The sequence below is a fragment of the Poecilia formosa genome, unplaced genomic scaffold, assembly GCF_000485575.1.
Source record: "Poecilia formosa unplaced genomic scaffold, Poecilia_formosa-5.1.2 Scaffold217, whole genome shotgun sequence".
Lineage (NCBI taxonomy): Eukaryota > Metazoa > Chordata > Actinopteri > Cyprinodontiformes > Poeciliidae > Poecilia > Poecilia formosa.
Window position 1 is genome coordinate 568860 of NW_006800156.1, and position 14615 is coordinate 583474.

At 42.0% G+C, this 14615-nt stretch overlaps 1 protein-coding gene across 1 annotated transcript; it reads right to left on the bottom strand.

The window, feature by feature from the left end:
• Positions 1-284: 284 nt before the first annotated feature.
• On the bottom strand, positions 285-14608 carry LOC107838174 (uncharacterized). The gene is made up of 8 exons (XM_016679694.1): positions 14283-14608; positions 11562-11601; positions 11442-11493; positions 11203-11314; positions 9494-9577; positions 8298-8415; positions 7021-7111; positions 285-4151 (listed from the first exon to the last, which is right to left on the bottom strand). Exons 1-8 carry the CDS (start codon positions 14356-14358, stop codon positions 4077-4079), a joined length of 648 nt encoding a protein of 215 aa, XP_016535180.1. The 5' UTR covers positions 14359-14608; the 3' UTR covers positions 285-4076.
• Between the last annotated feature and the right edge of the window lie 7 nt (positions 14609-14615).

Here is a 14615-nt window from a genome sequence, read left to right on the forward strand (position 1 = left end):
TGTCCAGGAATCTGGGAGCTAAATCCCCAGTTAGCCTTTTCTGACGGCCATTAATCAGCCGCCACTAAAGGAAGCTTCTAGCATCGAATACTTCTGGCGATAAGCGGAGCAAGTTGGCAGGAATCCTGTTCAAAGTCGGAATGAATGGATTATTGTTACGTTTGTCTGCAGAAACCAGCTAAAGACGATCAGCTGGATAACCTGAACAATCTGCAGGAAGCAGCTTTATGTTCAAAACATGATTCAGATTTAATAAAAAAGGTTCAAGACAAGGAAGAAGAAACTTTAGTTTTGGAAATAACATCTTTAATTTAATCAGTTCATCTACAAAATCACTTTCATACATCATGCATTAAAGGCATTTAAACAATCAAAAGCTGTGAACAAAATTAATTTCTACATTGATTAAATAAAAAAGGCAGTAGTGTGAATCCGATTTTCTTTAAATGCTGCTTAGATTTCACATTTAATCATCACATGATGTTAAATTATGAGGTTAAACTAATTATAAAATCACTCGTTTGTCAGGTTAGACAGTTTTACTGACAGAAATCGGTTCCTCTGAAGGCCTCATGCTGAGTAAAGTGCTGCGGCTGATGTGAAATCTGGCAGTCGTTTGAGTTCATGTGGAAAAAAGGAAACGTTTCGTCCAGTTTCATTAAATCTCATTAAAATAATAAAATGTCTCTGGTGTTCCACAGGAATCAGGTCTCCAACGGTCCTGAAACCTGGAAATTATATTCGTTCTAAATACTGTAAGATATAACGATCAGTTACACAACCAGCCTCTGTCAACAGTACCGTAAATTATTTTTAAATCTTTTTAACAGCACTTCTTTATAAGAGTCAGTGATTAGCACCTGTGAAAAGCAGGGATGTGTCGGTAACTGCCTGGATCGTCATGAAGTTTGGCACAGACAAAACCCAAACCTGAACTGTTTTTAGGGAGACTTTCCAATCTGTAATCAATAAAATCGTTGCTCTGGATGTAAACGCCGTTGCTCCTGGTGGCAACATGTTGGAGATCTGACTTCTCCCGTTTCTGGTCTTCTGCTCGTCGTCGTTTTGGTTGAGTTGCTGAATGTTTGGGCGATTATCAAGGAGGATTTTTGTTCTGTTTACTTCTGAATGCGTAACCACGGCAACGAGGTAGCGTTTTTTTTCTCCAAATGAGGTGGATTGATTAGCAGCGCTGCCTGGATTTGGAGCTGTTAGCTTAATGATTATCTGACTGTTGTTCGGCAAAAGTCTTCAGTCAGAGGCTTCTACAGAGCCGCTTCAACACTGACTGCTACTGGAGTGTCTCCCACAGCATCACCATCAAAATGACTCTGAAGATACTTAAGACAGGATTTAATTTCCCTTTGAGAAACAAAACGCATTTCTGACTTGGATTGAAAATTCTTCTGTATATTCAAAGTTTTGCTCTTTTTAATAAATTCAGAAATGAAACCCTAATTCATAAGATGTAGGAAATATAAATAACTAAAGAAAATGTGTGTTTATAAGTTTATAAAAGGTGGATTATTTCAGTATGACTCTTGTTCTGTGTTTGTCTGCAGCTCTTAATTTTGGTAAATATTTATGGCGTTCCACAGGGCTCCATTCTTGGACCTTGTTTTTTTTTCTGTCAGAAACACTGACGTAAATGTTATTCAAAACCATAAAATTACAAAAAGGATCTCAATTTTTACAGTGACATATGGGATCATTTCAAGAACAGAGATACAATTACGCCACATTGCAAAAGATCTTTTTCAATATTTGCTTGAATTCACTGCTTTTGTTTATTGTCTTCACCTGTCAAGTTTAAATTTACATAATTTTCTGGTTTCGTTTTGAGACGACTGAGTTACAGAGATTTATTGTTCCAGTTAAAAGCTCGGGCCGGTTCTGAAGAAATTCCCTTGAGGTGTTTCAGATCTGAGAGAGAACGGGATGACACACACACACACACACATGCACACACACACACACACACACACACACACACACACACACACACGTGGGCAGGGTCAAAGTGTGTCGCTGACGACTGACGGCGGAGATGTTTGGGATTACTGGAGACCTGACCCAGATCCCGGCTCTGGGGAAAGTTTATTATGACAAAACGAGGAGAGCAAATAACCAATCAGCAGATCCGTGGAACGCCTTGTTGTTCCTGGGAAGGAAAACGTGGGACAGATGTGAATCCAGACCAGTTTTAGTCATGAGGCGCTTTCGAATGCAGAGTGGTGACGGCTGTGGTTTTATGAGAACAAGCACTTAAAGATTTTACTGTGACACCCAGCTCTGCATGTCTTGTTGCTCTGAAACAAAGATCTGAACTTTCCCGAGTCCTGATTTACAGCCGCCTCTGAATCCTGTCTGTAGAGTTTGATGGGTCGATATTTATTATGTTCCACTGTCAGACGAGGCCTTTGATAGTCTGTTTACTGAGCCGTGTTTATTTATTGTTTCAGGGAGGCTGCTCAGTGTGGCTTCTTTTCTGTTAGTCACCTAACTTTCTAAAAAAAGAAACAAAGTGTGTGTATGTTTCACATTTTCTGGTTCTTGGAGTGTTTTGGTGAGAGGTAAACAGGACGGTAGCTGAAGAGGTTCCCTGGAAACGGAGGAAACTTTGGAGAAAGACGTTTTGGGAGATGATTCAGTTTAAACTGCAGAGAGACTCCGACTCCCAGCTTCAGTCTGGTTGCAATTATGACAACAGAGACGGAGCGCGGCCGAGTCTGGCGGTGGAGAGAGAGAGCCTCGCATTCCTCCTGAACATCAGAGCCGGGTCGGGTCGAGGTGAACCAGACGCCGACGTTCCTGTCGGATGAGAGCGCCACCTCTGATATCTGCCTGGAGCATCTTACGAGGAAACCCAAACCAAAACTCTCCAGTGCTCAGGTCAAAGGTCAGCTCCCCCGAGGCAAAGCATGGCTAAGAAGGCAGCTAAACCCAAGACTGAGGGTGCAGAAAAGTTAAACCGTTTCTGTTTTTCTTTGTTCTTTAGCAACAATCAGTCTCCAGCTTAGAAACATCCGACAGAGACTGATGCTTCCTTCACAGCATCACTTACTGTCCAATAACTTGTTGCTTTTTACAGTTTCTGCATTTTGCATTTAAAATATTAAAGTTGTATGATGATAACTAATGTAAACATAAGAGGTTGGCAGCTATGAGTAAAAGCAGAAACAGTAGATAAAGTTACTGAATCGTGTTGCACAGATGGATGAGGCGTTAAGGCCGACACACAATGACCAGCTGAGGTCTGAAATATTCCACATATCATCTTTATCAGCTGCTCTGACAGAACAAAGCTTATTATTTAAAAAAATGATTTGATAAATGTGGAGATCTGGACTTGACATGTACATCAGGATTAGCTGAACATGCTATTATCTCCACCACCTTCAGTTTGCAGAAGTTTACCTGATTTATCAGCATCTTCTGGATCAATATGTTTGTAATAATCAGGATCTTGTGTATCCTGTGAATTCCCACAGCATTTCAATCCTCCATGCTGATTCTGAGTGAATTATCACTTACGCTGATGACAGTTTGATTTTTTCCACCAGAAACAATGGCTGCCTTTGATCAGATTTAATGTTTGCTCCGGTGGGAAATAACTGCAGCTCAGTGGTAATAAAATAATCTAAATTAATGCTGGGTTTGATTTTAGACGCTTCAGTTCTTTTGACAGTGAAGTTAATTTATTTTAAAGCTTTCGTTTACTCCCTAATTTCAATAAGGCCAAAAGAAACTCACATACTTTGAACTTTGTGAATTTGGCCCTAAAGTTTCAGAGCCTGACTTTACCTGTGGTTCAAATACAGGAATAATTTGCCATGAAACTGAGCCGTCCAAAATGAACAACGGTCATCCAAAGCCAACCTGACTCCATACGTCAGCAGAGTTTGTCTCTGGTTTCCTCTGTGGACCAAAGTCTGGTGAGTCTGTGCCAAATTTCATGCTATAAACAATAGTTTTTGTATTTCAGTCGATCTGAAGGTTAAATGATCATTTGTGTTCCTGTTGAGGTAAAATGTTTGTGTCCACCTTGGTGTCTCTCAGTGGGACGTTCAGTCCGTTCAGTCCACCAGGGACTTCAGGTCTGGCAGTCCCTTCAGCCTCAGGTCCAGCAGCATCTGTCCGTAGGCTTTTCCCTGGGAAGACCAAACAACAAGCTCTCAGCGTGGGAACCCAACCAACACTTCGCAGTGTGTGTGTTTGGCTGTCTGATCTGTGTGTATCGGCACGTTTCCATTCTTTTTATTACATCCCAATAAAAATCAGCTTCAGATTTAATCTGCACCAGTTAAAGTTACAGAGAAATCATCTAGACTGCAGAGTCACACGTTCCTCTTCAGACTCCAGATTCTTTATAACACTGTCTCATATTTTACCCATAGTGCTCCAGTAACTCCACTGTCATAAAGGTTTACCAAAGCTTTAGAGACATGATGTTTAAACATTGATAGATTTGGTATGACCTCATCTTGTTACGCGCCCAATTTTTACGGAAACGTCAGTTTTAGATTCGTCGAACTGCAGGACGTCTCCAAAAACTGAAATCTTTGTTGCTGAGTTCATTTCCAAACTGTAATCAGGATTTTCAGCTTCTATGCACCACAAATCTGGACCAACCTCCAGAAAACTGTACAGCAGCCGAAACACAGAGTTCCTTTCAGTCTAGACTAAAACCCTGCCTGCTAGTGTTGCTTTTGATCCGTAATGAACGAAACACTGACCAACACATCCGACGTGTTTTGACGATTTTGATGACTTGACAAAATGAAATGTTTGTTTCTGTTTCTCAGTTTTATGACTTTATTTTCCTGTTTTTATGATCTGAACCACTTTGAACTGCCTTGTTGCTGAAGCAACACAAACAAACATGATTGATTGTTTTAATGTTGCTTTGGGAATCGTGGCTTCTTCCTCCCTGAACGGCCCTTCAGCAGCGTCTCTCAGGGTCTTTTGTTCTGTTTCTGTTCATCTCTGACACAGAACCAGAACAGTTCCTTCTCAAGCTGCTTATATGAACACATGAACTGGTAATAACACGGAGGAATCAGACTTATGGGTGTCAGAACTCTCTTTTCTGATATCTTGGCTGATTTTCCCATAATGCCTTACAAAACCTCCGCAGGTTTGGCCTTATTTAACTCAAATGGAGCTGCTGAGCCACAACATCCTCATCTGGGCTCCACTAATTGTTTAAAGGCTGATTCATCAAAGTCCATGTCAACTTCTGACATTGAAGGCACAAACAAAAGGAAAACAACATCCTTTTCTTATTACTGTGGCATTCAGCAAAGTGAAACAACATTCAGGAACGCTGAGTGTTTGTCAGCATCTGAGCTGAATTGGACATAAACCTGCTAATAAACTGTTACCACGTTTTTCCTTCCATACGAGACTGAAACAGAAACAGCCACCAAATGCAGAACATTTCACGTTTCAATGCAGCTACTGTCTCAAAATCCTCGACAAATCAACTTTCTTCTGCTAAAACAGGAAGTAATGTGATAAAGAGCAGAACCAGCAGTCGCTGGGTCTAAACTCCACCAGGGCGATCTGACTGGGAACGCCGAGTCCTGCAGAAACATTTTGATGTCTGAGACCTAAAACTGAAGCTGCTTAAATAAAACTAAATGAGTGTTTCAGTCAAAGTTTCACTTTGGGTTGAACATTTCGCTGTAAAACAATAAATGTAGCTCATAAAATGTAAATGGAGATTGTGTCTCAACATGCCAGTTAAGGGAGGTAAAGTCAATAATTTGCCTTTGGGATCAATAAAGTGTTTCTGAATTTGATTTTGTTGGAATAACTGAAGGTAAAGAAACACCAAACAGACAAGACTTCAAAGCTTTTAAAGGTGATAAAACTCAACTTTTATTATTCTGTGTTTCAGAGTCATTTTCCATCAACTGAAAACCAACAATTAAAAGTTTGACATTAAATTTAATGGAACATAGTAAAACCTCAGTCTTGTTCCTGCATTTATGTTGAAGTTATTAATTGATAAAATAACTTTTCTTGCTCCGTTAGAGAGAACCAAGTTTCAGGACGTTGAAATTTGAGATTAAATTAAACATTTTGCTGGATTTTTGTACCATTTGGGTTTTTAATGCTTCTAAAAACAAAGCAAGCGTTTAAAATAATCACCCAACCAGTTTCTGACAAAAAACCTTTTGGTGTCTGAAAAATGGACCGTTTCAAAAACGTCACAAATCAGAAGGCACTGCCCTGTTACCTAGCAACCCCAGAAGCCCAGCCCGTTACCTAGCAACCCAAGTTGAGCTTCAGCATGTTTGGTCAGCTGGTTATAATGGCTGCTGGAAAAGACAAGTGTTTTGTTGTTGACTTAGCATCTGGAAACCACTTGCTGCATTCTTATTGGTTGTGCAGGAGGCTCTACTTCTGCTTTTCGAAGATGTACGGTTGTATAATTGCACATCTGTTTGTCTCCATTTTTGCATGTGACTAAACGTTGAGTTAGAGGGGCGTGGCCAGCAGCAACTTATTTGGATTTAAAGTGACAGAGGCCCTAAAAACAGCTCATTCTAAACAGAGTTGACTAAAATCTCATCCTCCAAGAATGATGTGCAAAAATGTAATGAAGACGTTTTGTGTAGACCACAGACCTGTCCTAACCTGTTCAACCCTTTAAGGTTTTAGTCACTAATAAGATTTTAAAGGTTCAGTAGAAAAGCCAGAGTGTAAATGACCCTGGCTTTTTCTGTAACAGGTTTTCTACTTGTTGCTTTAGCTGCAGCTCCCTGACATTCCTCACTGCTGAGTGGATCTTCAGGTGTCTGGACACGTTTAACCTTTGATGTGAGAGGAGAGGTGGTGAAAACAAGGACAGGAAACGGAAACGGGTCCGAAAACAGCTGAACAAGCAGAAAGCTGCTGTCTGTCTGCAGGTTTGGAGGGAAAACTTCAGGTAAAGGTTTGATACCGGGGTCACTTTGTGAAGTGAGCAGAGGAAGCTCTGACAGAGTGTGTGTGTGTGTGTGTGTGTGTCACCTGGGGGTCGCTGCGGAGCGAGGCCACCCCTCCCCCTCCCAGGGAACTCGTCAGGACAAAGTTGAGGCCGTGGATCCCCGGCAGAGTGTATCTGGAACCACAAACCCCCACCAGTGAGAACCAGAGCCCGGCTCATGCGCTCATGCCTGGGCGTGTTTTTCTTGGACCTGCTGTGGGACTTACCAGAAGTTCATGTGTGATGAATGAACGGCTGAATCACGACTACAGTGCAACACGTGTGTCTGTGCACGGCGGCGAACTGCGACCTCCAGAAACAGAGCGGTGTGTGTCTGTAAGCGTTTAAAGGTGAGGCCGCCTGCAGCGCTAACGAGCAGCAGGCGCGCTAACGAAGCGTCTGTGGCGGCGGGGGGGCGGCCAGAGGTGTGAAAGGAGGCGTTGGTCAGTCGGATTTACAGCCTGAAAGGCTTTATTGGGCTAATCAGAACCACACCGTGTTCTGAGGCTGCGCTCCAGATTAAACACTCATTAACTCTGGAAGTTCAAACACCAGAAAGTTATAATCTGGTTCTCATTTTTGTGAATGTAACTTTAAAAGAACAACATGTTGTTTGTCCAACTAAGACACAGAGACAGAAACAAAGAGCTGCTGATCAAAAGCATCGATCGACATCGGAATGATGAAGAGTCACCAAAAACATCTGGAGTAAAATTAAACAGATCTCTGATGCTGATTATTAATCTGATTTAAAAACAGAACACTGAGAACCCTGAAAAATACAAAACCTTACCAAATATTTGTGGTCAAGTTTCTATTGCAAATGTCTTAGTTCACTTCAAACAAGGCAAAACTTACAAGCATCATTTCAGCACAATATGCCAGCTTGTTTTAAGTCAATAACAGCTTAATACTGATGAAAAAGTACGACTTTTATAACATGGGAGGATTACAGGTGAAATAATCTGCCAGTGGAAGGAGGATCACTTTGGTGTTTCTGCTGCTTGTTGGTTTCAGCAGAAGTTTTCCTGTTGTTTTGATTCCTGGTTCCTGGTTCTGTCTCCAGGACGGCCCGGTGTGTCATTAGTGGGATTAAATCGTTTTTCATTTTGTCACAGATATAAAGTAGATCTACCAACCCGACCCCACCTGTGTTTGTGTTGAAACATTTTTCTGGGCCGGGAACCGGTTTGTTTAAATATTCAGCCCTGACTTCACTCAGGAACAAAGAACCTGGAGAGCTGAAGTGTGTTTTATGGTCTATGCTGAGTTCTCTGCATTAACGACTCAGCCTGGTCCTGATCCGACCCTCTGCACTCACCGTGTGACGGCGTTCTGCACTCCAGGCTCGATCAGGTGAGAGAAGTAGTCCTCCACCACAGAAGAAGTCAGGTGTTTCTTCAGGTAAGGGAAGTAGAGAGGATGGCGAGCGATCACTCCTACAGAGACACACGAGGATTCATTTCAGACTCATCTTCTCAGGTTTTATGCTGAACTAAGGTTAACAGCATCCTCACTTCTACACTTTATCTCAACCACCCGACCAGATGGAGATGTTTGTGCTTTGGGCCAATAAAGTGGTGCAGACGACAAAACAACAGGAATAGACTATCCAGCCAGTCTAAACTGGTATAGATTAGTATGATTCAGTTTGTTTGGTTGTAAACTGGTACAGACTGGTACAGATGGGTTTAACCAGCATAAACTGGAGCAAACTGATATTAACCCTTTACTGAATCACTCGGGGCGCCACGATGGAGGTGAGGGAGGGGAGGAGTGTTGATCAGAGGCTGAAACTGTTTTCCTAAGTTGTTTTGCCAGTTTATTAATCATAATTTATCTGTGAATGTAACTACCTGGTTGGGGCTCACAGACGGATTTACTACAGCTTGAACCAGCTAGCTCAGAACCCGACCAGAACCTCCTGACGTGTCACATGATTTACATTAATATGTCATCAACAGCGTTTCTTCTTACAGTGGAGCAGCATTAAAAACAAAAGACGGGATGCTAGGCTACGTGACTGTGCAGCATCGTCTCCATGGTTACCAACGGTTAGACTCCTCCATAATGTAACATTATGTAATCCTGCTTCTTTATAGCGGTTATATGAACGTTAATCTTGTTACCTTGTAAAAAGTGTTGTGTCTGTTTGTGACCATTTTTAGGTGAAATCAACAAAGTGATATGAGGCTGAACTGGTTGTTTTGTTGTCCGTCATGGCGGAGTGGGCGGAGTTTTGAAGAGCGTGACGTCACGTGCATATAAACGCTGGCATACTGGTGCAGGGTGGGACAGCCTGGATTAAACTGCTGTATTTATTTTATCATGTTATAGTAATAAAGATCAGAACATGAATGCATATAAAAGATAACATTTAACTAACATTTCATGAGTTGTGGCCTCCCCTGCCCTCCATGTGGCTCGCTGAACGCTAAAAGCTGAGGAGTTCTCAGCTTTCTGCTTCTGGGTCTTTGGCTCCATTTAAATGCAGCGCTGAGGTTTACAAGTTCTCACCGATGTTTGCCGAGTCTCCTTTGTCCCCGCTGCGTGTGAATGCCAGGTCCTCCAGCCGGTAGGTGTGTGGTCCACTGGGCAGGTCTGAAAGGAACCAGAAAGACCTGCGTGTTTGGCCCAGAAACTTGTGGTAAAACGGAGGCAAACACACATCCAGCCTGTTAGCTGTTTGTTCCCTGCCAGTGGTCCGCTCTGTCCTAATGCAACCCATTCAGCTCAAGTTGAAGGCTCTCAACAAACCATGAAAGCTCGTAAAAAGTTGCTAAGAATGTCAAGAATCTATGAAATGGGTGAAAAACAATGAGAGCACAAAGACATCTGTAATCAATTAGGAAACCTGTAACCTTTCCAGTAGCACGTTTGTCCTTTAAAATCACTTTAACTGGAGATACTTCATGTTTTATGGAAGTAGCTCCGTAGCTCCTGTTCACTTCCACGTCATGCATATCTGAAAACGAATGCATGCATGAAAATGTAAACACCAATAAGACTGCAGTCTGCATGCAGAGGTGGTCGGTGCTGCAGAGCTTTAACTGCTTGGTTTTGTAAAGAAGAGCAGCTTCTTAACAGTCTGAAGTTCTGCTGGGAATCTGCAGAACAAAACCGCGACTGAAAAGAGCGACTGGGTCAGAACCAGCAACACTTGTTCTGTTCCCAGAGGTAAAAACACACAAAGAGGATCCTGAATGTCTCTGAAGGGCTGAACAGCTCCAGTCTGACATCCTGCTTAAATACTTAAAATTATTTCAACATGTCTTCAGGATTTTAAAGTTAGATGGAACTAAAATAAATCAACTGCCTATTCAACAAATACTTCAATACTGACGCTAATCCTGACGGTGAAGTTAAACTAATAACTCAATAGTTTCACACAATAATCACTAACATCTGATACTGAAACAAATACTGTAGTTTATCTTCATCATCCATGTAAAACAATCTGGGTAAACATGAAAGACTTTACCAAGCAATTCATGATAATAATAATAATAACAACAACAACAACAACAACAACAACAATAATAATAATAATAATAATAATAATAATAAAATTAAAACAAGGTCTATTGCTTTGTCTTGTTAATGTGTCCAAAAAACCAGGACAAAGTCATGACTAAGATCTTACAGAGACTTTACAAAAACATCACAGACTTTACAAAAACATCACAGACTTTACCACAATCTTATCAAGGTCTTACCAAGGACTAAATGAGAAATTAAAAAACCTGGCAAGAACCTTATCTAGATCTTATCTGGACCTTACCCCCTTACCCTTTGATGGTAATGACCAAAGGTCATGACCTCAACATTACAAAGACCTGATGTTCTTACTCAGACATCCTGGATGACTTTACATCACAGCATCATCTCTATGCAGTGTGGAAACATCAGCAGCTGCATTGGATCTTAATGCCTTTTTATCTCTGGACGTCATTAAAAATGGCGGCCTCTTTCTGGACGTCATTAAAAATGGCGGCCTCTTTTTAAAGGCTTGAAAGAGGAACAAAAAGACTCTTTCCCAGAAACCCACAAGAAAAAATGACCAGGATATTGGTGATAAAATAAACTAACAGGAGTTCTTGTTGCCTCAGTAACTTCCTATAAACTGATCAACCAATCAGAACCAGAGGTTCTGGTCACTATGAACTTGGACAGGCTGGTGATTCGACCAAATAAACATCAGATCCAATCAGGAGTTACTGGGTTACCTGTGTCCGGCGCGTCCTGATGAGAGGTGGGAGGAGCTTCATCCTGCACCTGCTCAGGTGAGTCCGGTTCGGTAAGTGACTCTACCAGTTCTCCAGCAAGGTGGATGTTGACCTGTTGAATGTTGGAGCTTCAGGTGACAGTACATTACACCTGGAGAGTTAACCTGAGACATGTTGTGTTGGTTTTCCCATAAACTCAGGAACGCCTGACAAGATCAGGCTGTCAGAGACAAACTGACCTTTATCTGGGATTTGGGATGTAGGAAGAAAAACGGTTTCAGGACTGGAGACCTGCGAGTATAAACAGCCTTAAACACGTCGACTCTCTCAGGTTTACCGTGAAACAGGGAGTAACTCACACTCTGGGTCGTCCGCCCACGATGCCGGTGAGTCCAGGAGCTGCAGGGTTTTATAGAGAAACAGAGAAACAAGATTTCAGGCCATCAGATGAGAGTCGGAACCGGCCGGAGTCAGGCAGGGTTCACTCCGAGTTGAAAAGGTCCGACCCGAACGCGGCTCAGGAGGTCGTAACCTCTGCTATCTGCAGCCAGCCGAGGAAGACCCAGTTCAGTAAACCTCCGTCTGGTTACTGGCCTCCAAACACCAACGACGGTTAATTAACGGCAGCGTGACTTCACCGACTGCACAGAAACATCCAGAAACGTCTGAATGAACTTTGGTTCACATTGTGATGTTTTCACTCTGCTGCAGATTAATGATAAGAAGGCTGAGGAGCCTTCCTATTGGTCACTTCATCTGCTTTATAAATAAATGCAGCACTCTGCTTCATAAACACAATTACATAATCAGCTGTACAGTCTGATGGGGAACATTGTGTAGGTCACACTTCAGAAGGATTTGTTATTTTTACATGACAGACGTTACGGTTAGTGGCGCCTCTGCTGGTAACACCTGGTACTGCAGGTCAGCCTGTCTTTCCCATTTTGAAGTCTCACATCGCTCCTCTGCTCCAATTTAAGTTAGAATTTTTCTCAGTGTGATATGATACTGCTGCAATAAAAGATTAATTTAAGAGTGTCAATAAATACAGAGGGACGTGAACAGAGCGGCAACATTTCATCTAACTCGTCTTCCTGAAGCCAACATGACGGTTTCTGATGCTGGCTTTTAACTTTATTTAGGACTTTTCATAATGACGGCAGCCAAAATATAAAACACATCAAACTGGACGTCCCAATTTGATGAATCTGAGTTTAAGGAGACAAATTAAAACACAACCCATCACCTGAACTTTCCTCCAGAGGAACAGTTGGACTGGGGAAGCCTGTCCTTCACTGCTGAGGAAACATCAGGGGAAAATGTCACAGAAAAGACGCAAACATCGACTCGCATCTGAACTTTACGGGATTTTTATCAGATTTCACTGGATTAATTACAGAATTTATCAGATAAAGGATCCTCAGAGCCACCACATCGCCGGAGGATCGTCATGACAACGGGACGGACCGACAGAGACATGTGATCAGTTCTACGCCACTTCATTGGCCAGAAACACAAACTATAGGTTATGCTTAAATTCACTAGAGTTAAGATGAGTCTGTTCCTCACATAATCAGTTAAATCAGGGTTTCACGCTGCAGAAATGATAAACTTTAACATCTCTATGGTCCAGTTTCTGGTGCAAATATCTTAGGACACATGAATTAAAGGGGCAGTACCAGGTAAAATCGACTTTTTTCAGGTTTGCATCATGTTGTAATGTTATTCCCTCATCATAAATATACCTGGAGTGTTGCTTTGATTATTTCACGCATGTTTGAGAAATCCTCTAATCTCCATGGCAACCATTCAACTGTAAAAACACCTGGGTGGACCTAGCCCCGCCCTCAGGACGAAGCTCCTCCTCAGAGCTTCAGTATCACAGAGCAGCTCCTCCTCTGTTGCTCACACACTCAGCTCCTTCAGACTAGCAGCAGCAATTAGCTAGGGCTGTAGGATAATATCGATATCACGATATATATCGATATTTTCTTTCCTAGAAAAAAATCGATATTCATCCGCAAGTATCGTAACATCCAACTCACTCACTACTTGCTTCGCCGGGAGAGTGATTAGGTCATCAGGCTTAGAGTGATTCCTTCAGATGTTAAGTGTCAAGGTTAAAAAGGTATCAAACTATTCAGAGCAGGGTGCTTGGTGCACTTTATTTACTTTATAAATCCATGTAAGCTACAGTTTGTACTGTTTCAATTAAAAGAAACATGTTTTCTCACCACTTCTTTGATTCTTTTTGTCCAGCTGTCGACTTTAAGTCTGTGTCCATGTCCAACCAGAGCCAGGTTGGTGTTTTAATCAGTTTTCAGTTAAATTAATTCAATCCAACTCTATAACAGTCACAAAATATCACCAAAATCACTCTGTCCCTCTAAAATCTTTCAGAAAATCACAAAAGTGTATTGAATTGTATCGTTTGATGAATATCGCAATATATATCATATCGTGGACAGAATATCGTGTATCGTATCATATCGTAAGATTACTGTATCACTACAGCCCTACAATTAGCAAACACCTGCTGGAACTGCTGAGCTCGTCACAGGAGCGACTTCTCAGTGATAAAAACATTGTTAAAGTGGTAATGAAGGCTGAGCTTCAGAAAGAGCAGGAGTTTTTAAAGAGACAGAGGCCCAATTTCAAGGCGTTAAATTACAAAGGTATATTTGACATAGATAGCGTTTTTATAACAACTGAAGTTGGCGTAGTTAGACTGTGCTGTAAAATGGCTCCATCTCCCTTTAAGAAAAAAACTAAGTTGCTTTTCTGCGAGATATTGGAGTTTAAGTCAATAATTCCTTAATATTGACATAAAAAACTAGATCCACTGTCAGATTGTTTAACTTATAAAGAGACATGTTCCCCAAAGTTATGAGTGAAATAATCTAGTTTTTTCTTCATCAGTATTAAGGAATCATTGACTTAAAACAAGCTCCTATGTCTTGATGAAAAGTTCTGTCTTATTTCAAATGTGCTAAGACATTTGCACCAGAAACTCGACCAAAATACTCGGTAACATTTGGTGTTTATCTGCAGTTGCTCTGTGCGTGGAGCGGTTCTCCTACCCATGCCTGTTCCTGCAGGAGCCACCTCCCTGGAGAAGACCTCCAGAGCTTTCTTCTGCTTGTGGTGGACGGCCATCCAGACCACGGCCTCCCTGGAGTCCTGAACACAGACACAGACCAGAGTCAGGTTTAACCGCTGCAGGCTGGCGGCGGCTCCGCTCTGAGCTCGGCCTCTGCAGGAGGCTCCACGCAGGGCAGCCGAGGCTCACAGCAGCGTCTGTGGCGAATGGAGAACAAGGGAGACACAGAGGGAGTTCAGAGGCTTGAAACAGGCTTAGCTCTGACCCTGACCCAGTTGGTCCAACAGCGAGACGCAGCAAAGGAGGAACAGAA